Source organism: Taudactylus pleione, unplaced genomic scaffold, assembly GCF_031769625.1.
Source record: "Taudactylus pleione unplaced genomic scaffold, aTauple2 ptg000329l, whole genome shotgun sequence".
Classification (NCBI taxonomy): Eukaryota; Metazoa; Chordata; class Amphibia; order Anura; family Myobatrachidae; genus Taudactylus; species Taudactylus pleione.
Window position 1 is genome coordinate 11,250,027 of NW_028284730.1, and position 22,474 is coordinate 11,272,500.

The 22,474-nt window shown below is 44.8% G+C and overlaps 1 protein-coding gene across 1 annotated transcript in view; it reads right to left on the minus strand.

Moving 5' to 3' along the window:
- The window catches only part of GFRA2 (GDNF family receptor alpha 2), a 49,895-nt gene extending 35,120 nt beyond the window's left edge, over positions 1-14,775 (minus strand). Inside the window, exon 1 of the mRNA XM_088443251.1 lies at positions 14,212-14,775. Within this exon, the coding sequence (XP_088299377.1) occupies positions 14,212-14,266 (55 nt within the window). The 5' untranslated portion in view covers positions 14,267-14,775. The remainder of the gene's footprint in view (positions 1-14,211) is intronic.
- Between the last annotated feature and the right edge of the window lie 7,699 nt (positions 14,776-22,474).

Genomic DNA, 22,474 nt, shown 5'->3' on the forward strand with positions numbered 1-22,474 from the left:
GTATGTGTGTGGGCACCTTAAGAAGAGCCTTCTGAGACCAGGTACGATCCACACCACACTCGTCACCCACCACTAGGGGTGTCACAAAGGTGCTTATGCTGTCAGTGCAGCTCTGCATATGAGAGGACATGCGCTATTTTGTGCATGCATACGTTTATTATTAACGTACTGTACGTTCATTTTGCTGCCAACTCTGCAGGAGCTCATTTATTTCCCCATGTTCTGTCTCAGCTCTGTATGCAAACTGCCACCAGGGGAGCTAAAAGTGAGCAGAGAAGGTACTAATTACCCAGGCCCGGGCTTGATGAAGGGGGGGGTACACGGCAGCAAATATTATTGCTTCCAATTTTTTTGTGACAGGGTTAGGCCATGCCCCCGAAAATACCTGGGCCCAGGACAGCTTTCTGCAGGCCTGAGCGCCACTGACTAAGGAACCGGACTATAGCATAGCTGGCAACATTTGCAAATCATTTATACAGCAAACTTTGCATCTAAGCAGGTCATGGGTGATACTGTCTACATATATGGACTAATAGGAATTGTAAAGTATAATGAGCACTGTAAATAGGAGTATTTACAGGGTTAAATATTTCCAGAGACAATACCCCTGGAAATTAGGTTCTGTTGGTAGCAAAGCCACATTGCATTGGTGGGCAGCCCAAATGCTGAAAAGAGCAATTCATTTTTTACATTTTGTTTAAAAAAAGAAGGAAAAAAAAGTAATGTTATTAATAATATTATTAGTATTTCACTAGGACACTTGTGCGTCACCTTCCAAAATAGCATCAGCAGCATAGAGTATGCCAGCAATGTCAGTGATGACTATTACATCAGTATTAGTAATGCAGCACTAACTGTAATAGCCAAAAATATACCAATTGTAGTAATAATTCCCAATAATATGTGACTAGTGCATAGTGCTCAACACCGGAGTTCTCCAAAGCTGGATGTGGTGTAACAATGATGCCATTTTTTATGCTGAATGCCACAGAGAGATCTGCCTCCATTGTGGGAACGGACAAACATTGTGGGACAGCTGGGAGGTATGCGATAGTAATGTTCAGAGCAGTGTGCCAGGGGGTCTGGAGCATAAACCACTGCCGTCCGATTTCTGCAACAGTTTCGCAGCCGCAAACCACTTCAGTCCACTCCAGTGGGGGGAGATGTATCAAACCTTGGAGTGAAATAAAGTACCAACCAATTAGCTTCTGTCATTTTTTCAAACACAGCTGTAAAATGACAGTTAGGAGCTGATTGGTTGGTACAATAAGGTCTATTCATGTAAATCGTGCGATATGAATTGCACTTTGATGCGATTTATAGCTGTGTTAAGTAGCAATTCATATATATGTACTATGCAAAATCCACGGCACCAGCAATGATCCAGTCTTCAGCTGCATGGCATCCAGGGTCTCTTGTGCGCATGCATCGGATCGGGTCTCGGCAGCGTCTGCCTGCAGAACAGGGACAGGGAGGCCGAGCTAGCTAGGGGCAGCAAGGAGGCAGCAAAGGCCGGGTGATCGGGAGGGGGCTGAGAAAGTTGAGGGTAGCGGGGAGAAAATAGTTTGAAGTGACCCGGCATATGCTGGGGCACTTCATTAAGAAATACATATGACAGAGCGGGGGTGGGGGCAGAGTGGCCGGCTGTGGAGGCAGCAATCTGAAGTTACCCGGCATTAGCCTGGTCTCTTCAGCTATCTACTAGACAGCGCAGCGGCCGGGGACTCGGCAGCGGGCAGAGTGAGGTGACCCGGCACTTTTTCCCTGGGCGCTGCTGATTGGCCGGTATCAGAGAAGGGGGCGGGGAGAAGGCAGGGTCTACGCCATCCTGAGATGGAGAAAAGATTTTTTAGAAGCGAATCGGAAAGCTGAGCTTTCTGTGCTTCTATAAATCGCTCTCCCCATACTACTGTATGGGAAACCAATGTGTATACTTAGCAGGGGCACAACTTGAGGAATCTCAGATTTCTCCACGGTGACCCCTTCTATGAATAGGAGGAAGCAGAGAAAATCCCTGTTATCACTGATAAAGGACTTTTCTCTGCTACATGAATATACCTCTATATCTCTTTCCACTTTATCTCTCCCAAGGTTTGATACATCTCCCCCACTCTGGAGTGGACTGAAGTGCTTGCGGCTGTAACACTGTTATGGAACTCCGAGTTCGTCTGGCAGTGGTTTATGCACTAGACCCCCAGGCAGGCAGTTTATAAAATACTGTACACAAGAGTCGCAGGACTAATCCATAACCAAATCTAAAAAATCCGCATTAGAACTTGTCATATATTTTTATCTGTATGACAACAGTAATCCTTTGCTCTCTAAAATGTTTTTTTTTTTTATTCTGTTTCACTTTTCTCATTGTAATACTAAACACATGAAATAAACATAATAGGTGCACAAAGGAGCAGCATGTATATGTATATACAGTATTGTATATAGTGCTGTAACATATGGCTCTATCCGCTGGAATCATCCACTGAGTCAGCTAATGTCACATACTTTTGCCATGTGTTTGTGTTACTATAACTTCATTTATTAAGTGATACAATTGTTTACAATGTTGTTTTTGTATCCGGTGTTTATAGTTAATATAACTTAATTTATTTAATGACAAATTTGTTTGTAATGTGTTTTGTATCCAGTGTTAATAATTAATATAACTTATTTAGTGATATCTTTGTTTACAGTGAGTTTTTACTTCTATTCAGGTTTACATATTCTGATTTATTGGGTAATGTTGAAAAAAAAGTATTACCCCTGCATCAGGCGCAGCTGGCCTGACAGGCACCACAAAGCTGTTCTCGCTCACCTCTCCGCCGCAAGGGGGCGCAGGGGCCTGCCCCTCCTAGTACCTTCCTAGCTCTAGGTGCTGTTTGAAACTCCCCTAGTCAGTTTTCCCGCCGCCTGCGTGGAGTGCAGTAGTGACCTTCCTGGCCTCTCAGGCTCATTGCGCCCGAACTCGTACGACTTTTGAAGGTACGTATTTATTTTTATTTTCTCACAATTTTGTGTATTTTCCTCATTTTATGAATGAAAATTACAAAGGTTGTGGGTATTTTGCGGAAATATGTAGGTTTGTCCAGGGCGGCCTCTTAGGCACACTGCGCCTCTTAAAATTTAGTATTTTTCGTTTTACTTGCTTTAAGGTTAAGAAATGTGGTTTTATGAATCAGATTTCCATATATTCTCTCTTTGTACATCCTAATGAAGGTCACTGATCACTTTAAGAACATTAGAATTGAGTTAATTAGGTGCTAATGACAATTTTATAACAGCCGGCTGTCAGTGCGCCCCAACCTGGGACCCCTGAGGTGCGCCTGACGCAGGGTTAAACATGTATATATTTGTCATATTATTGCATACGAGAAGGAAAAGGATAATTAATGTTGGGGATATGTATAAGTTAAATATATAGGGTATGAATCGATCTCAGCGACTCAGAAATTATACATCTGGGCAAATAAACATTCCTTATTGCCGCATTTTGAGGCGATAAGTTATCTTTATATTTGGGGGCTGGTGGCATAATAATAATAAATATGCCCCAAGTATGCATAACACTCACTTGTCCCCTCATTAGTATAATTTGGGAGGGGTGGCCTGGTGATGCCCACTTGGGTTCAGTTCTGGCATTAAATAGGAAAAATAGTCAAAGTCTTCCTTAGCAGATGGACAAGTGTCACTGGACCCAATAACAGACACTTAGGCTATTCCAATGGTGGTTCTGCTACTCATCCACAATGCAGTTAGATAAGGCGCAGCACAGGGGTGGGATGGGAGTATTAGTATGAGGGCAGTAATTAATCATTTTTAGTAGGTGTGTACTGCCTGTTTTTAGTGAAGAAGCATTTTTGTATTTCATAGTTGGACTAATATATTATTTCTAAAATTTTAAAGTTACAACTGTCAAGTAGCTAAGTTACAATGGATATCTGTTATTGGGTTATTCTTAATTTGTAACAGTCCTTTCAATTAGCCGCAGTAATTTACAGCTGGATAATTGATTCCCCGGGCTATTCAATTAGCCTCGAAGGCAGCCCGCAGGCTGCACTTAACGGGCCCTAAAAGAGGTTTGTGTACTTATCACAGGTTCTTTGGGTTAAAGTCAATTAACACGTTACTTTAACGGGTGTTAAAAAAGGGCTCGGGTGAAAAAGGGGCTGAAATTGAATAGCCCCAGGCGTTAAAGCCCGAGGCTACCACCCTTTTTCACCCCCGTTAAATTGGGGCTAACTGAATTCGACACTAAGTGATGTCACTGGTTCCCAGTGAGTTGATAGTCTACCCACAAAGTCGCTTCCGCAAGGTGATGGATACACTTAGAATCACCTCTGTATTAAAATTAAAAAAGTAAACCGAGAATAATGTAGGAAAACATAAAATACCAGAAAGTGCACAGCCCATAACTTTATTTATCTGAGTAGGTGACAGCAAATGCCTAGTGTTTTTAAGGTGGTACTGTAGGTGCCATGCTGAAACTGGAGCACAGAGGAGCCAAGGGCCAAGCGTACAAAACACTTGACCTAGAAAACAACGTTGATGGCAAAAGGAACATTTTTATAACAATAGTTAAGGAAGAATCCAAAAAATGTATATGCTCCATACAGTATTGTCGTCTGGATGTGTGGAGTAAGATTTTTGCACATAATAAACCGGTCATAGGGCATGAGAGAGGCAATGTCCCAGAGGTATCTGTGCTCACATGAGCTGACACTAAGGGACATTGTTTATGCAAGTCACAGCTGATAAAGTTTCATGTTTCAAAACCTTGTCAGAGAAAAGTCAGTGCAAGTCCGCAGAAAATAAGATAAATTGTCATAGTTTGGTAAATAAACATATTTAAAGTCACAAAATCAATAAGTATACTTGAAACAAATGCAGAACTAATGTTTCCTGTTCCCTTAATTGACTATGATGATGGATCAGGAACGAAGAAAGAAGAAAATACTACAACAAATCAAGAATAATGGATTTATATACTATTTCATAAAGTGGTGCACAGGGGCTTGGCGGTAACTTACTAAGCTCCGTGTTTTTCCAATTTTGCACTCACAGGAGTATTTTGCCATTTTTACAAACACAGGAATTTACTATGCAAAAAACGGGTGTATTTTCTGTATTTTCAGAGGCGAACACGGCCGAATCAGAAGTTAAAATGCACTCGTAAATAATAATAGAAATGAATACACCATCGTCTGAACACGGCAATACATTCCATAGACAGGAATACAACACGGGAATTTACCAAGAATCGTAATTATAATCACGGGTGTAATTGAAGCAAACACAGTTAAAAAATAGAAGTTTGAAATAGACCCCCTCCTGAGCAGCGTGTCTTGCAGAAACATACACAGATCAGTGTGATCCGTGTATGTTTTTGCCTGTAATTAATAAAATAAAGGGTTCATTTAAAAAAAAAAATTACGTGGAGTTCCCCCAAAAACATTATAACCAGCCCCAGGCTCCACGAGCCAGTCCTGGTTCTAAAAATATGAGGGATAAAACGTGTAGGGGTTCCCCATATTTTACGAACCAGCACTGGACTCTGTGAGCCAGTCCTGGTTTTAAAAATAGGGGGAAAAATGGCGTGGGTGACCATGTATTTTTTAAACCAGCAACAGACTCAAATTAGCCGGAGTGTAATGCCACAGCCAGGGAACCCTTTCACAGGGTCACTCCGGCCAAATCATTAACACCCCAAACTAGTCAGCCCAGGCCGGGGACCCAATAAAGAGGCAGGGGATCCCAATAAAGGGGTCCTCCCTCTCCTGAGCACCCCAGGCCTGGGCTGAAGCCTGGGGCTCTTCTCTGCACCCCTGGCTGGTGGGTGCAGGGGTAACAGTGTTAATAATAGATGTATACTATTGTTTTTTACAGTGGGACTACAGGTGCCAGCATGCCTGCCCTTTGGCACTTGTGCAACTACAAGTGCCAGCAGGCGGCCGGCACCCGTACCCCCACCTTGAAAATAGAATCCCGACCGCTGACATCCAGACGGTAAGTATTAGGCTTGGGGCTAAGGTTAGGGTAGAGGTTAGGCACTAGGGGGAGGGTTAGTTTTAGGCTGCGGAGGGTAGGGTTAGGATACTTAACTGCAGGTGTCGGGATGCCGCTGTCGGTATTCTGACCACCAGCATCCCGACCACCGGGATCCTGTACCCAACCCATACATATATATGGGTTAATGACTATGGCCCGTATTCAATTTGAGGCGAAAAGTCCAGACTTTTCGCCTGCTGGACTTTTCACCTCCTTCACCTGTTTTCCAAGCAGAAAAGAATCGCACGCATGCCCGCTATTCCCCGTATTCAATTCCAAAGTAGGCGAAATCGGGAACAGGCAAAACTTTGTTCGGCGAAAAAATACGTGAATTTTCGGGAAATAATTGCAGGACCCTCCTAAAGATGTCCAGACCTGGGGGATCACTATGGGTACCCCCATTTTTGCCTGCAGAAGAAAGTCAGGTTTTTAAATAGCCGCGGCAGGTGCTTTTTCCCGACATTGATGAAGTGATGCAGAAGAGCACTTAATTGTTTTTTTTTTTTCATTTTTAAAAGTGGTCCCATCAAATTTGGGGTACCTGAAAATGGGTACAAGCATATTTTTAAGTCCCTAAATTATTTTTTTTTCAATTCTGCAAAAAAGCACCTGCCGCTAATAGCCTATTCTAGAAAACACCTGCCGCATACTTACAGAATACCCCTGAACCTATTTCGCTATTTTTAAACACTGTTCCCCTATTTATTTAGATTTTTCACCAAAATTTTAAATAATTTTTTTGGGGTGTCCCGATTTTTGTTTTTTACTTTTTTTTTACACATTTCATTTTATGGGGCCATTGCCAAGGGTGCAGGCTATTTTTTTAAAGCCTGCACCCCTAAACTCCAATTCTGCCCTTTTTTTCGCCTGCTAAAGGCTGGCGAACATTTATCCCCGTTTTTTTACATTGACTTTTCGCACCAGTGAAAAGTCAATGTAATTGAAAATGGGGATAATTGAAATAGGCGAAAATGACGTAATCGGCGATTCTGACATTTCACTTCAAATTGAATACGGACCTATGATGGAAGATGATGAGGGGATGTGAAAACGATAGACTGAGCATGCTAATGCATCAAAATGATAGGCAACACTAACCACGCCTCTTGTTCGGCACTAGCCAAACCCACACTGGTGTAGACCCGAGTCAGGTCTGCATTTGTGGGCAAAAATCTGGGATGCCTCCATAGTACATTTGGGGGTACTTAATATTTGTGGGTACCTCTGAAAAACATGTTTTCGGGGAATATCCCACAAATATTCAATAATAAATAGGACCCTATATGTATAAAATAAGTGTCTATTTAATTAAAATAGCCATATTTTCTGCTGTAGGTAGCTCATTACATAATAAAGCTTTTAAGCCTCCAACAAAGGCTGTATAAAAGAGAAGAGGGGCAGTATTGCCGCCGCATGGGACAAGTTCTACTGTGCATATCTTTACAGATCATCGGCGGAGATGTAAGTATAGTCTATGGGTGCAGAGTGTGTACAGCGCACACCCTGCCCCCATTACAGATACGCCCATGGCCTCCAGGTGTTTTATACAGAATTAGTATGTAATACCAACAGTCAGGATGCCTCCTGTCAAAATACCGACAGCGGCATCCCGATGGTTGGTATCCAGACAGGGGTTGAGTAAGTATACTTACACTCCCCCTTCTCCCCCTAACCCTCCCTTATTGTAGCCTAACCCTAGCCCTCCCCACCGCGCATCCTAACCCTCCCCGTTAGTGCCTAAACCTAAGTCTCTCCCCTTCGTGCCTAAACTTAACCCTCCACCCTTAGTGCCTAACTCTAACCCCCCCCAGTGGTGCCTAACCCCCCCCAGGGGTGCTTAACCTTAACCACCCCCACCCCAAAACCTAACGCTAACCCCGCTATGCTGCCCAAACCTAACACTCCCCCCACGGTTAACAGCTAAGATGCCCCTTACCTCTTTCGGGCAGGCATCCGGTGTCTGGAGTAAGATAGGTGTCAGAATTGTGATGCCTATCTTAAGTCCCGTGTCGGGCTTCCACTGTCGGGAATCAGACCAGCGGCATGCCGTCGGAAGAACTACGAACTACATCCCGTTTTACACAGCTCTATTATGATGTGCCCTTGCGGAGAGACACTGGGGCAGGGAGGTGCCATCCCTGCTACCAAATAATTTTAAAATGTTTGTTCAACACTGTGAAGGCAACTTTGATCATTTACTATTATGTACATATCTCCTGGGCGTGCACCCAATCACAGTTCTCACACAATGACAGCATCAGTGGCAAACGCAGGATTTCTAGAGGGGGGTTTCCAAATTCTTGATTTTAGAGCGAGTGTGGTCAGTCCATGAAGAGGGCATAATTAGCACTTATCCAGCTTTAATATGTATCATACAAAGTATATTGTGTTGCATAATTCCAGCATATACAGGACCAGCGATTACAATAAGCCATTAAATACGGCAGTAGCTCCATCCTTTCTGAGCAGAATGGTTTTTTTTTTCAGATGTGGGCACCATTCCTGAGCATTGGAGCAAGTCCGGGAGTCTGGGGTAGCAGCAGAAGAACCTTGTCCTGCCCTGGACATATATGTACATACTGGTCTCCTTATGTACTGGATAGTGTATTATACAGTATTAATAATTAACCCTATTGATGGTCTATAGCAGTGCACCCCTAACAGTGCATGTTTTCCACATCTCCTAGTTGGTGCAGAGGTATATTTATTACTGGCTGACACATTTTAAAAGATCCACAGGTGGTGCTAATCATTTCATTTATTATATGGAGAACATGCAGCACTAGTAACATTCTATTATATTACTATTTCTATTGTGGTCATGGTGTGTGCTGGGGAGGGGGGTTTCCAGGCAGACGGAAACCCCCCCTGCGTTTGCCTATGAGCATATTACTGCCAGCAATGATCAGCATTTTCTACTTAATAATGACCAACAGATTACGCCCAACAAACATGAAGCAAAACAGCTCAGAAGAAGAACATGCCCTGAAAGCTTCCAATAACACATACAGTACATAGACGTCTAATACAGAGATTGTACTTGATAAACAGAGATGTCTGGTAACTGTACTGTAAGTGATGTGGATTTCCTTAGTTTCCCTTTATGGTCTTGTGCGGGGTGCACAGTTTCCCTGTATGGGTATTCCTGTAAACAGCTGCCTGAGGAGGAGGCCAGTCTCTGTAGACAGGGTCGGACAGCTCACTTTAAAAGCAGCAGCAACATAAAGCCTCACTGGATGTATGATACAGAAAAACCTGGGGATAATTGCTTTATTATCAGCTCATCTCTGAAAATCATTCCAGAAAAATCTGTATTTGCTATTCAAGGTATTAGTACTGTATTGATGCACATCACAATCACTGGCTTGTATTTTGGATGACAGCCTGTAGATAATCCCAAATTAGCTGAAAAGTCAGAAAAATGAGCATCAATCTATGAGAATCATCTATAGGGCGCCACAGGTACATTTGTTAAATACTTGTAATAAATCATAATTTATTTTCAAATGATAGGTGCACATGTAACCCCTTTGGAGAGTTACTGTATATAAATCAAGTGGACTCCTACACTATATGCTACATAAGGCCATGTTCTATTCTACTGCTTCATCAACCCTGATATACCTTTCCCAGTGCTGTCCTCTCTTTGTACCAGTATCACTGGTCTTCTGAAACTGTGACTACATGAGGAAGCACACAGTGACAAATAGATCAATCACTGTGTGGTTCCTCTTAGTCACTCTGCGAAGAGCTTGTGACTGAAAGCATGAGGAGAGGAGGTACAGTGAAAAGAGTGCTTTCAGTCACTGGTGAGCTTCCTATCCAACAGTGATATGTTCTGTGTCACCATGTGCTTCCTCCTGTAGTGATTTATGATGAGTGTGCTGGAATCAGGACAGACAGTAAGTGGGAAAGAGACTGGGAGGTGAGTGGAGATCAATTTCTGTGTTGGAATACTGTATATGTACCTGACAGGGCTATTCATACCCGCATTAGCTTTTCAGTGGCTCCTCCTCTCCCCTGTCTGTAAGTGATTACAAGTTAGTACTCATTGGCCCTCATTCAGAGCCGTACGCTCTGAGCAGAGCGCACGCTCTGAATGAGGGCCGGCCTCCATGAAAATGGAGCGTCCTCCTGGACGCTCGTATAGCTGTGGGTGACCACCCACAGGCTATACGAGCGTGCAGTTTGATGGCCGCGATGGTCTTGACCATCGCGACCATCGAAACTGCGAGCCGGAGCCTGCGGTTGAGGTTTTCAACCGCAAGCTCCGGAGTGATTTTGGCTCTATCAGAGCCAAAATCACTCCCACTGACATCACTAGTGATGTCAGTGGGCCGGCTTCTGACGGGAGGCGTTCCCGTGGGAACGCCCCCGTCAGGGAGGCATGCCCCCGGCACGCCTACCAAAGGGGGCGTGCTGTCAATCAACATCGACAGCACGCCCCCTTTGATCAGACACAACGAGCGAAGGACTTTCCTTCGCTCGTCGCGTCTGGCGCATGCGCACGACGGAGCTCCCTCCGTCGAGCGCATGCTCAGTCCAGAACATCGACCCACTTGCGAGCGGACAGCCGCTTGCGAGTGGGTCTGAATCAGGCCCATTGTCAGCTGTGCACAGACATATAACAGGTCACTAAAAGTGAGAGAATAATAGCAGTAGACGTTAGGGTCCATTCTCTACATGTGGACTTGGGTCATTTCATATATCCTGAGTGGCTGGTTTCATGGCACTGGAAATCTCAGAACGGTTTTACAGTGTTCAGTACAATATACAGTAGGAACCACGGGTGGCTTATCAACTAAGTAACATTTATGCCAGAGCGGTATCTTAGTTTGTGTTTTGTATAGTAGTCCCAACTTTAAGGCAGCAGCAGTAATGTGGTAGAGCAGTGCCAGAGAGCGATCATCACTCCAGGGAAGAGCTTTCTAGGAGAGAGCAATAACAGTAGCCAGATACATGTTACACACAGTATGAGGGATTACATTGCAGACCTCCAGAAAGATGCTCATATTTAGTCCAGACACACCCAGTGCACGATGAATGTCTCTATTGTTAGACCCATAGTATACACGTATTATACAGAGACAGCTATGTTATATGTACTAATATTCATAGGCATACTGAAGAGCATGTTGCATTATTGTTATACAGAGTGACATGCTATGTAGACAGTGTACAATAATAATCAGACTGATTCCTGGCTGCAGGGTCAGATTATAGCACAGTGCATACACAGCACTCAGAGCCAATTATCGCTTTCATCGGCTCTTCTGATACAGGGGCCTATGTTAAAAAAAAACCAAAATGAACAGCGGCAAAAAAAAAATTGTTTTTCGATTTGCAATTTTACATAGATTTTTGGCATATTAATATATTTGGAAGTGCCGGGACAGCCCTTGCGGTAAAGGAGATATTAAACATCTTTTGCATTTGTGACGGCTGGGGGGAGCAGGGAAGTGAGTGCCGGCTGGGGGGAGCAGGGAAGTGAGTGCTGGGGGGAGCAGGGAAATGAGTGCCAGCTGGGGGGAGCAGGGAAGTGAGTGCCGGCTGGGGGCAGCAGGGAAGTGAGTGCCGGCTGGGGGCAGCAGGAAAGTAAGTGCCGGATGGGGGGAGCAGGGAAGTGAGTGCCAGCTGGGGGGAGCAGGGAAGTGAGTGCCGGCTGGGGGGAGCAGGGAAGTGAGTGCCGGCTGGGGGGAGCAGGGAAGTGAGTGCCGGCTGGGGGGAGCAGGGAAGTGAGTGCCGGCTGGGGGTAGCAGGGAAGTGAGTGCCGGCTGGGGGAAGCAGGGAAGTGAGTGTCGGCTGGGGGGAGCAGGGAACTGAGTGCCGGCTGGGGAAGCGGAGAATGTGGAGCCGGCCAGGGCAGCGGAGGAAAGCCGGGAGAGAACGGCTCTTCTCTCCTGTTCTCTGTTCCTGCAGGTAAGAAGAGACACGACGCCATCTAGAGATGGGGTTATGTTTGTCAAAAAAGATGAGAGAAGCTTCACTTCTCTCATCTATATACATACCATTCCTGCACAGCCCCCGTTATATCCAATGGGGATGGAATGTGTAAGGAGAGATGAAAAGGCGGAGAAATCACTTTTCATTTAACTAAATAGAGAGAAAACAAAAGTATTGCTTTCGCCACCTAAAATGCCTTATTTTTGTTTATTAAATACCCCCGTTAAGGTGCCTACACACTAGACGATATTTTCCACGATATTGCCAATAACGACACATCGTCACGATTATTTAATTTAATCGTCCAGTGTGTACGCACAAGATCGTTAGTGATGCGCGTTCCCGTGGGTCGTTAACGACATCCCCAGTCGACTGTACTTGCAGCTCATTCTGGGGATATATCATTAGCGATGCCAAGCTGCCGAATGCAGCTTGGCCACGCTCCCCGACCCCCTCCCCACCGTTGTTCGTTGTTGCGGGCATCGGTAAGTGTGTATGCACTTACTGAAGCCGGCACCCCCACCGCGTCCAACATCGATGGGTACACACATCGTTTAGTGTGTACCCAGCATAAGACTGTTGCATGACATTTGTCGGTAACATTGAGCTAATATCGTGCCACAAATGTAGCATGCACCTGCTCAGTCCAACATCAAAAAATGGCTTCTCAACCCTCTCTAGGGACATTTATCGCTCAGATAGGAATGATAACTGGGTAGTATGTACACTGGAAGTGAGATGTTCTCTGGATCACTTCGTCTCAGAAGAACCAAACAAATTGTTAATCATTTCTCCAATCTGTCAGATGTACACCGAGCTACAGACCTCTCCTGCTGGACAGACCCAGAACCAGTCTATATAGATATGTAGATTGCTCTCCATTAGAAACACACTGCAGCTACTCCTCCTGGTTGTTGGAGAAACAGGTGGAGAGTGTTCGCAGCAGCTGATATATAGGGTCCCACCATTTAGGCATAATACCCTGCCTCTTTCTGATAATATATGACATATTCTCTTATCACTTCTTATAGTACATGTACTTACAGATCTCAGGTGACACTGACAAACATATATTAATGAATTCAACAACTATTTACTTTAAATGTATGTAACTACTGACACCTTTCCTGTTGAGATTGTGTGACCAAACTATGCAATCTCTCTTTTTCTAGATAGATAGATAGATAGATAGATAGATAGATAGATAGATAGATAGATAGATAGATAGATAGATAGATAGATAGCCTGAGGGCTCATTCATGGTGCACTGTATCTGCGTTAGAGTTTCTCTATAAAACAATAAATGTATAATACCTTGTCCAGCCCACACCCCTTCAGTTTCAGAACTTCTAGGGTTAATATGAATCTAAATGTGACCTTATAATGTGTAATTTGACATTCTGCAAGCACACCCCTATAATCTCAGATCCTCCAGATGTCCTAACAATGTTTACGCTTCTCACTATTTAATGACATACAGACTTTTTAATAATACAGATATTTTACTCTATACAGTACAACAGTGATTCTTCACATAGATCTCTCTGTGTTATATATACTGTAAAACGGGTTTTAGTTGAAAGATAAACACATACCTAACATGCCTGCTATAGCATATAACTATTTATATGGCTATAATAGATGACGACATTTCATAAACAGTTCTCAGGTTCGCTCTTAGAAGCCTGACATTCTATTCATGTGTGCTAGTTCTATTCATGTGTGCTAGTTACATTAAATAGGTCTGACTGGATTTAGCACTTTGCAGTCTACAATTATATATAAAGACACAAACACACACACACTAACACAGATTCTCATAATCAACTAAACAAATGACCACAGCAGAGGCATAAAACTATGAGAGGCATAAAACTAATATATATATATATATATATATAATATATGTATAATATGTGTGTATGTACAATGCACTGCTATGGACACTTGTGCTGTGTGTACACATATATGAAATATTTCATGTTACACTGTATTGATATCTATTTGTACAGAGAATTATAGTTACACATCTCTCTCTCTCTCTCTCAAGTTCTTTGTAGCTCATATGGATAATGTAATGTTAAATGCTCATATGGATAATGTAATGTTAAATATTTATGTAGATAAATTCTATGTATAACTCCTATTCTAGAGTCAGGTCACTGTTTCTTTTCTCCTCAGTAAAATACATGAATGTTATGTCCAGTACTGTATATAACAACTCACCTAAGAAGAGGAGACTGTAGGGAAAGTGTACGCTCAGCATCTTCATGTTTCCCATATACCGGATCCTATCCACAGGAACCCTAATCCCAGCCCTAATTTTCTCCAGATCCCACTTTAGTTATCCCTCTCTGTGCTGGCTCTTCTGTCAAACATCCTCCTCTGAGCAAAACAGCTGATTGCAGGAAATCCAAGAGAGAGAGTGAGAGATGCTGATCCTGGGGAATTGGCTCCTGAAGGAAGAGGGAGAGGACAAGAAGAGTTTGTGGATATATGATGGGGATGAAGTCTGAGAGGTGCTTATCAGAAAAGAGGAGTGTGATAGATGGGAGAGGAGGGGAAATAGATGTGAGAGGGAATCACAAGAGAGGTTATAAAGGGGAGAAAAGTAGCTGTGATGCAGGAAAAGGAAAAGTGCTGAAGAGCAGATGCTATAAGGAGGGGTCACAGAGGTGAAGAGATGAAGATAAGACGTTATGGAGGATAACACAAAGAGGCGAGGTACTGAAGGCAAGAGGTTATAGGGGGAGATAAGTTACAGTGATGCAGGGAGAGGGAGGTACTGAAGGCAAGAGGTTATAGGGGGAGATAAGTTACAGTGATGCAGGGAGAGGGAGGTACTGAAGGCAAGAGGTTATAGGGGGAAATAAGTTACAGTGATGCAGGGAGAGGGAGGTACTGAAGGCAAGAGGTTATAGGGGGAGATAAGTTACAGTGATGCAGGGAGAGGGAGGTACTGTAGAGAAGAGGTTATAGGGGGAGATAAGTTACAGTGATGCAGGGAGAGGGAGGTACTGTAGAGAAGAGGTTATAGGGGGAGATAAGTTACAGTGATGCAGGGAGAGGGAGGTACTGAAGGCAAGAGGTTATAGGGGGAGATAAGTTACAGTGATGCAGGGAGAGGGAGGTACTGTAGAGAAGAGGTTATAGGGGGAGATAAGTTACAGTGATGCAGGGAGAGGGAGGTACTGAAGGCAAGAGGTTATAGGGGGAGATAAGTTACAGTGATGCAGGGAGAGGGAGGTACCGAAGAGAAGAGGTTATAGGGGGAGATAAGTTACAGTGATGCAGAGAGAGGGAGGTACCGAAGAGAAGAGGTTATAGGGGGAGATAAGTTACAGTGATGCAGGGAGAGGGAGGTACTGAAGAGAAGAGGTTATAGGGGGAGATAAGTTACAGTGATGCAGGGAGAGGGAGGTACTGAAGAGAAGAGGTTATAGGGGGAGATAAGTTACAGTGATGCAGGGAGAGGGAGGTACTGTAGAGAAGAGGTTATAGGGGGAGATAAGTTACAGTGATGCAGGGAGAGGGAGGTACTGTAGAGAAGAGGTTATAGGGGGAGATAAGTTACAGTGATGCAGGGAGAGGGAGGTACCGAAGGGAAGAGGTTATAGGGGGAGATAAGTTACAGTGATGCAGGGAGAGGGAGGTACCGAAGGGAAGAGGTTATAGGGGGAGATAAGTTACAGTGATGCAGGGAGAGGGAGGTACCGAAGGGAAGAGGTTATAGGGGGAGATAAGTTACAGTGATGCAGGGAGAGGGAGGTACTGTAGAGAAGAGGTTATAGGGGGAGATAAGTTACAGTGATGCAGGGAGAGGGAGGTACTGTAGAGAAGAGGTTATAGGGGGAGATAAGTTACAGTGATGCAGGGAGAGGGAGGTACTGAAGAGAAGAGGTTATAGGGGGAGATAAGTTACAGTGATGCAGGGAGAGGGAGGTACTGAAGAGAAGAGGTTATAGGGGGAGATAAGTTACAGTGATGCAGGGAGAGGGAGGTACTGTAGAGAAGAGGTTATAGGGGGAGATAAGTTACAGTGATGCAGGGAGAGGGAGGTACTGTAGAGAAGAGGTTATAGGGGGAGATAAGTTACAGTGATGCAGGGAGAGGGAGGTACTGAAGAGAAGAGGTTATAGGGGGAGATAAGTTACAGTGATGCAGGGAGAGGGAGGTACCGAAGGGAAGAGGTTATAGGGGGAGATAAGTTACAGTGATGCAGGGAGAGGGAGGTACCGAAGGGAAGAGGTTATAGGGGGAGATAAGTTACAGTGATGCAGGGAGAGGGAGGTACCGAATAGAAGAGGTTATAGGGGGAGATAAGTTACAGTGATGCAGGGAGAGGGAGGTACTGAAGAGAAGAGGTTATAGGGGGAGATAAGTTACAGTGATGCAGGGAGAGGGAGGTACTGTAGAGAAGAGGTTATAGGGGGAGATAAGTTACAGTGATGCAGGGAGAGGGAGGTACCGAAGGCAAGAGTTTATAGGGGGAGATAAGTTACAGTGATGCAGGGAGAGGGAGGTACCGAAGAGAAGAGGTTATAGGGGGAGATAAGTTACAGTGATGCAGAGAGAGGGAGGTACCGAAGAGAAGAGGTTATAGGGGGAGATAAGTTACAGTGATGCAGGGAGAGGGAGGTACTGAAGAGAAGAGGTTATAGGGGGAGATAAGTTACAGTGATGCAGGGAGAGGGAGGTACTGAAGAGAAGAGGTTATAGGGGGAGATAAGTTACAGTGATGCAGGGAGAGGGAGGTACTGAAGAGAAGAGGTTATAGGGGGAGATAAGTTACAGTGATGCAGGGAGAGGGAGGTACTGTAGAGAAGAGGTTATAGGGGGAGATAAGTTACAGTGATGCAGGGAGAGGGAGGTACTGTAGAGAAGAGGTTATAGGGGGAGATAAGTTACAGTGATGCAGGGAGAGGGAGGTACTGTAGAGAAGAGGTTATAGGGGGAGATAAGTTACAGTGATGCAGGGAGAGGGAGGTACCGAAGGGAAGAGGTTATAGGGGGAGATAAGTTACAGTGATGCAGGGAGAGGGAGGTACCGAAGAGAAGAGGTTATAGGGGGAGATAAGTTACAGTGATGCAGGGAGAGGGAGGTACTGAAGAGAAGAGGTTATAGGGGGAGATAAGTTACAGTGATGCAGGGAGAGGGAGGTACCGAAGGGAAGAGGTTATAGGGGGAGATAAGTTACAGTGATGCAGGGAGAGGGAGGTACCGAAGGGAAGAGGTTATAGGGGGAGATAAGTTACAGTGATGCAGGGAGAGGGAGGTACCGAAGAGAAGAGGTTATAGGGGGAGATAAGTTACAGTGATGCAGGGAGAGGGAGGTACCGAAGAGAAGAGGTTATAGGGGGAGATAAGTTACAGTGATGCAGGGAGAGGGAGGTACTGAAGAGAAGAGGTTATAGGGGGAGATAAGTTACAGTGATGCAGGGAGAGGGAGGTACCGAAGGGAAGAGGTTATAGGGGGAGATAAGTTACAGTGATGCAGGGAGAGGGAGGTACCGAAGAGAAGAGGTTATAGGGGGAGATAAGTTACAGTGATGCAGGGAGAGGGAGGTACCGAAGGGAAGAGGTTATAGGGGGAGATAAGTTACAGTGATGCAGGGAGAGGGAAGTACCGAAGAGAAGAGGTTATAGGGGGAGATAAGTTACAGTGATGCAGGGAGAGGGAGGTACTGTTGAGTATATTTTTCAAGACCGCAGCACAGCGACGTGATCCATGATTGTGGTGTTAAGTGAAAATGGTCTTTCGTATGCAGCAATTGCAAGAGAAATTGGTGGGAATGTGACAACATCAGGAGTACGAAAGTTTTGTTTACGCTATCAGGAAACACAATCTATACAAAACAAAGAAGGAAAAGGCCGGAAAAAGTGCACAACAGCTGTTGATGATAGGAGAATAAAACGAATTTGCGTCAGGGATAGATGGATGTCATCTGCGGCCATTAGCAGTAAACTGAGTGCAACTAGTGTTTTTGTCAGTGCAAGAACGGAACGGAGAAGACTAACGGAGGTTGGCCTAAAAGGTAGGATTCCCCGAAAAAAGCCATTGCTGAATAAAAAGCAGCAGCAGAAGTGACTACAGTGGGCAAAAGAACACATTGCATGGACAGAAGGTCAGTGGAAACAAGTGATATGGAGTGACAAAACTAAGAGGTACATCCAGATTTTATTCAAGCAACAACAAAGAATCCTACAAGTGTTATGATCTGGGCATGTATGACAGCAGATGCTGTAGGCCGCCTTTATGTCATAGATGGCATACTGAACAGCAGAAAGTACATTGACACCATCCTACAACCAAACCTTCTACCTTTTATCAGGGATCTTTTTCCAGATAATGCCCCATTTTTTTCCAGCAGGCACCAGCTCCCTGCCACACTGCATGGACATGCAAAAAAGGGTTCACGGAGAATGACATACAGGTGCTGGAATGGCCAGGAAACAGCCCAGACCTGAACACCATAGAACATTTGTGGTTCCGTTTGAAAAAACTGGTACATCTGAGGCGTCCATCCAATAAAAGACAATTAATTGAGGCTATAATTGTCTCATGGCACCACATAAAAAAAGAAGGAAGAGCTCCAAACATTGGTTGGCTCAATGACACATTGCTGTGCTGCTGTCTTGAAAAATAAAGGATACCCAACAAAATACTGATAGGACAGTAACATCATAAGTACACAGGGATTGTCACCCTAAGTGTTGATTTCACTGCATAACTTCCCTTGTAATGCAAATATTTGACCTCTGCTTATTGTGTTGAATTCAGCATTAAATTTCCTTTCATTTGATATATGAATCATTGCACTGCGTGAAGTGTAACAGTTTTTATAATCATTCGAAGTTGAAAAACATTCAAATTTCAAACAGTGTCCGCAATTTTGTCCACCACTGTATATATATATATATATATTCTAAAAAGATAAAACAGGGGTCTCTCATAATGCCCCTATATCAATTTGGTACCACAACTACAACCCATAGCCAATTGCATACATAACTTAAAACCACTGTGCTTATCTGAATTCTCTATATGGGGTTTCTCCAATCTCAATGTGTGCATAGAAATATGTATTTCTAAAATTAGGCAATTCAGATACAGAGGGTAACATCCAGGCAGTGGCGTATCTAGGGGGGGGTCGAGTAGGGCACGTGCCCTGGGATCTGTCGGCGCGCCTGGCCGAGGTCTAGGACACTCGTTTGAAGTCAATGTAGTGCGGACGTAATGACATCTCTCCCAAAGTGTGGAGCAGGCTGGGAGGAGCAGAGAGCGGCGGGCACGGAAAGAGCAGTGATTCAGGTAAGTGTGTGTGTGGTTTTTTTTGTGTGTGTCCGATATATATGTAATGGACACTGCATAGGGGGGGCACTACTGGGGGCATTGCATAGGGGAGACTACTACTGGGGGCACTGCATATGGGTGGACACTACTGGGGGCACTGCATAGGGGGGCCACTACTGGGGGCACTGCATAGGGGGGACTACTACTGGGGGCACTATATAAGGGGCACTGCATAGGGGGGACCACTACTGGGGGCACTATACAAGGGGCACTACTGCATCTTTATGGTAATGCCGCAGCCAATGCTAATTACACTGCACTGTGCAGAGATACACCATTGGACATTGCCCCAGCCCTATGGAGGTGTAGAATGTCCATCTGGGGATGCAGCAAGGGGAAAAATGCGGTCAAACCCTGAAACTGCGGGTTTGACCACATTTCTCATATGCAGCAAGCACCGGAATGCAATGCACTCCGGGACGTGGTTGCGTGTGTAACGTCATCTTCCTGATGGCGTTACCCATAGCAGTCTACGGGCTTCTTTCCGCCGAGTGCTGATAGAGGGATCCAATCGGATCCCGCCCAGCACCCCCCGCGGGGCACATGTGCATAGAAGGACGCCGGAGGGGCTTCTGGGTCATAGACCCGGAAGTCCCTCCACCGCAAAGGGCCGCTCTGACCGACAGAGTGGTCCTTTGTGGGGATAGTCATTACCGGCATTACCAACGCATCATTACCGGCATTACCAACGCATCATTATCGGCATTACCAACGCGATGATCGGCAGAATGTATCGCAACGCAAGTGCAATGCATCATGCATCCAGCCCAGTTAAAGCTACACTTATGGATTACTATACTGAAAATAAGGCAGGAAATAGACAATAATGTATGTCATAATGCAATGCATAAAAACATGTATTATATAAAGTCACTAATGTCAGCCTAGGGCAGGCACACTAATCTCTTACGCTTGGTGGTGACAACTCACACTGATGTCACAGTGAGGTGCACAACTGTTGGAACATATTCCTCTGGCTGCTCCTAGTCACCCACCACCCTACTTCCACTCATGCACCCCCACTTCATGTGACTGCGGTCGCACATAGAATCTCTGCTCTGGTGAACAGGAAGAGATGGAACGTGAAAGAACAGGAGGGGACGGGAGGAACACAGGGAGACAGGAGGAACTCAGAGGGAACAACATGGAAAGATGGGAGGAATGGATTCAGTATGATGCAGCCGGCGGTTCAAATCCCGGCAGCGGCATCCCGGCAGCAGTGAAAATCCCGATCGTCCCAAGGTAAGTATTTCCTACCCTATTCTACCCCCTAACCCTCCCTTAGGGGTGCCTAACCCTAACCTCCCCCCCCAAGTGCCTAACCCTAATCCCCCCTCTAAGTGCCTAAACCTATCCCCCCCTTCCCTGCCGCCTAAACCTAAGTCCCCCGGGGGGGTGCCTAACCCTAACCTCCCCCTGGGGGTACTTAACCCTAAACCTACCTTCCCTTAGCCTAACCCTAAACTCCCAGGGGGCTGCCTAACCCTAAGTCCCCTCCGGGAACCCTAAACCTAACCCCCCCCCGCGCAGCTCGGCTGCCCGCGCCCGGCACCCGGCTTACCTTCGATCGGTAAGCCGGGTGTCGGGCTCCTGGCGTAGGTAAAATTGCATGGTCGGGATATCGACGACTGTTATTTAACCCCTTGCGAGGATTAGACAGTCGGGAAGCCGATGGTCGGGATTCCGCCCGTCAGCATCCCGACTGCTTCCTGCAGGAACACAGGGGAGACAGGAGGAACATTGGGGAGGAAAACACAGGTGGAGATGCTGGGAGGAAAGGGAAAAAAGTCCAAAATACATATATATAATATATATATATATATATATATATGTATATATATATATATATATATATATATATATATACAGTCAGGTGCATAAATATTGGGACATTGACAGAAATTTCATATTTTGGTCTCTATTCACCACCACAATGGCTTTGAAATGAAACAAACAAGATGTGCTTTAACTGCAGACTTTCAGATTTAATTTGAAGGTAATTACATCCAAATCAGGTGAACTGTGTAGGAATTACATTGGTTTCTATATGTGCCTCCCACTTTTTAAGGGGCCAAAAGTAATGGGACAAACTAAACAATCCTAAATCTAACTTTCACTTTTTAATACTTTGTTGCAAATCCTTTGCAGGCAATTACAGCCTGAAGTCTGGAACGCATAGACAATCAATTAAGCAGGTAAAAGGGCTGGAGTTGATTCTAGGTGTGACATTTGCATTTGGAATCAGTTGCTGTCGACTCTCAATATGAGATCCAAAGAGCTGTCACTATCAGTGAAGCAAGCCATCATTAGGCTGAAAAATCAAAACAAACCCATCAGAGATATAGCAAAAACATTAGGTGTGGCCAAATCAACTGTTTGGTACATTCTTAAAAAGCAAGAACGCACTGGAGAGCTCAGCAACACCAAAAGACCCGGAAGACCACGGAAAACAACTGTGGTGGATGACAGAAGAATTATTTCCCTGGTGAAGAAAAACTCTTCACAACAGTTGGCCAAATCAAGAACACTCTCCAGAGGTAGGTGTATATGTGCCAAAGTCAACAATCAAGAGAAGACTTCACAAGAGTGAATATAGAGGGTTCACCACAAGATGTAAACCATTGGTGAGCCACAAAAATAGGAAAACCAGATTAGAGTTTGCCAAACAACATCTAAAAAGCCATTACAGTTCTGGAACAACATCCTATGGACAGATGAGACAAAGATCAACTTGTACCAGAGTGATGGGAAGAGAAGAGTATGGAGAAGGAAAGGAACTGCAACCAAAGAGTTTTTTAAGGCTAAAAAGTGGAATGTTATGCAATGGCCAAGTCAATCCCCTGACCTGAATCCGATTGAGCATGCATTTCACTTGATGAAGACAAAACTGAAGGGAAAATGCCCCAAGAACAAGCAGGAACCGAAGACATTTGCAGTGAAGGCCTGGCAGAGCATCACCAGGGATGAAACCCAGCGTCTGGTGATGTCTATGCGTTCCAGACTTCAGGCTGTAATTGCCTGCAAAGGATTTGCAACAAAGTATTAAAAAGTGAAAGTTAGATTTAGGATTGTTTAGTTTGTCCCATTACTTTTGGCCCCTTAAAAAGTGGGAGGCACATATAGAAACCTTTTTA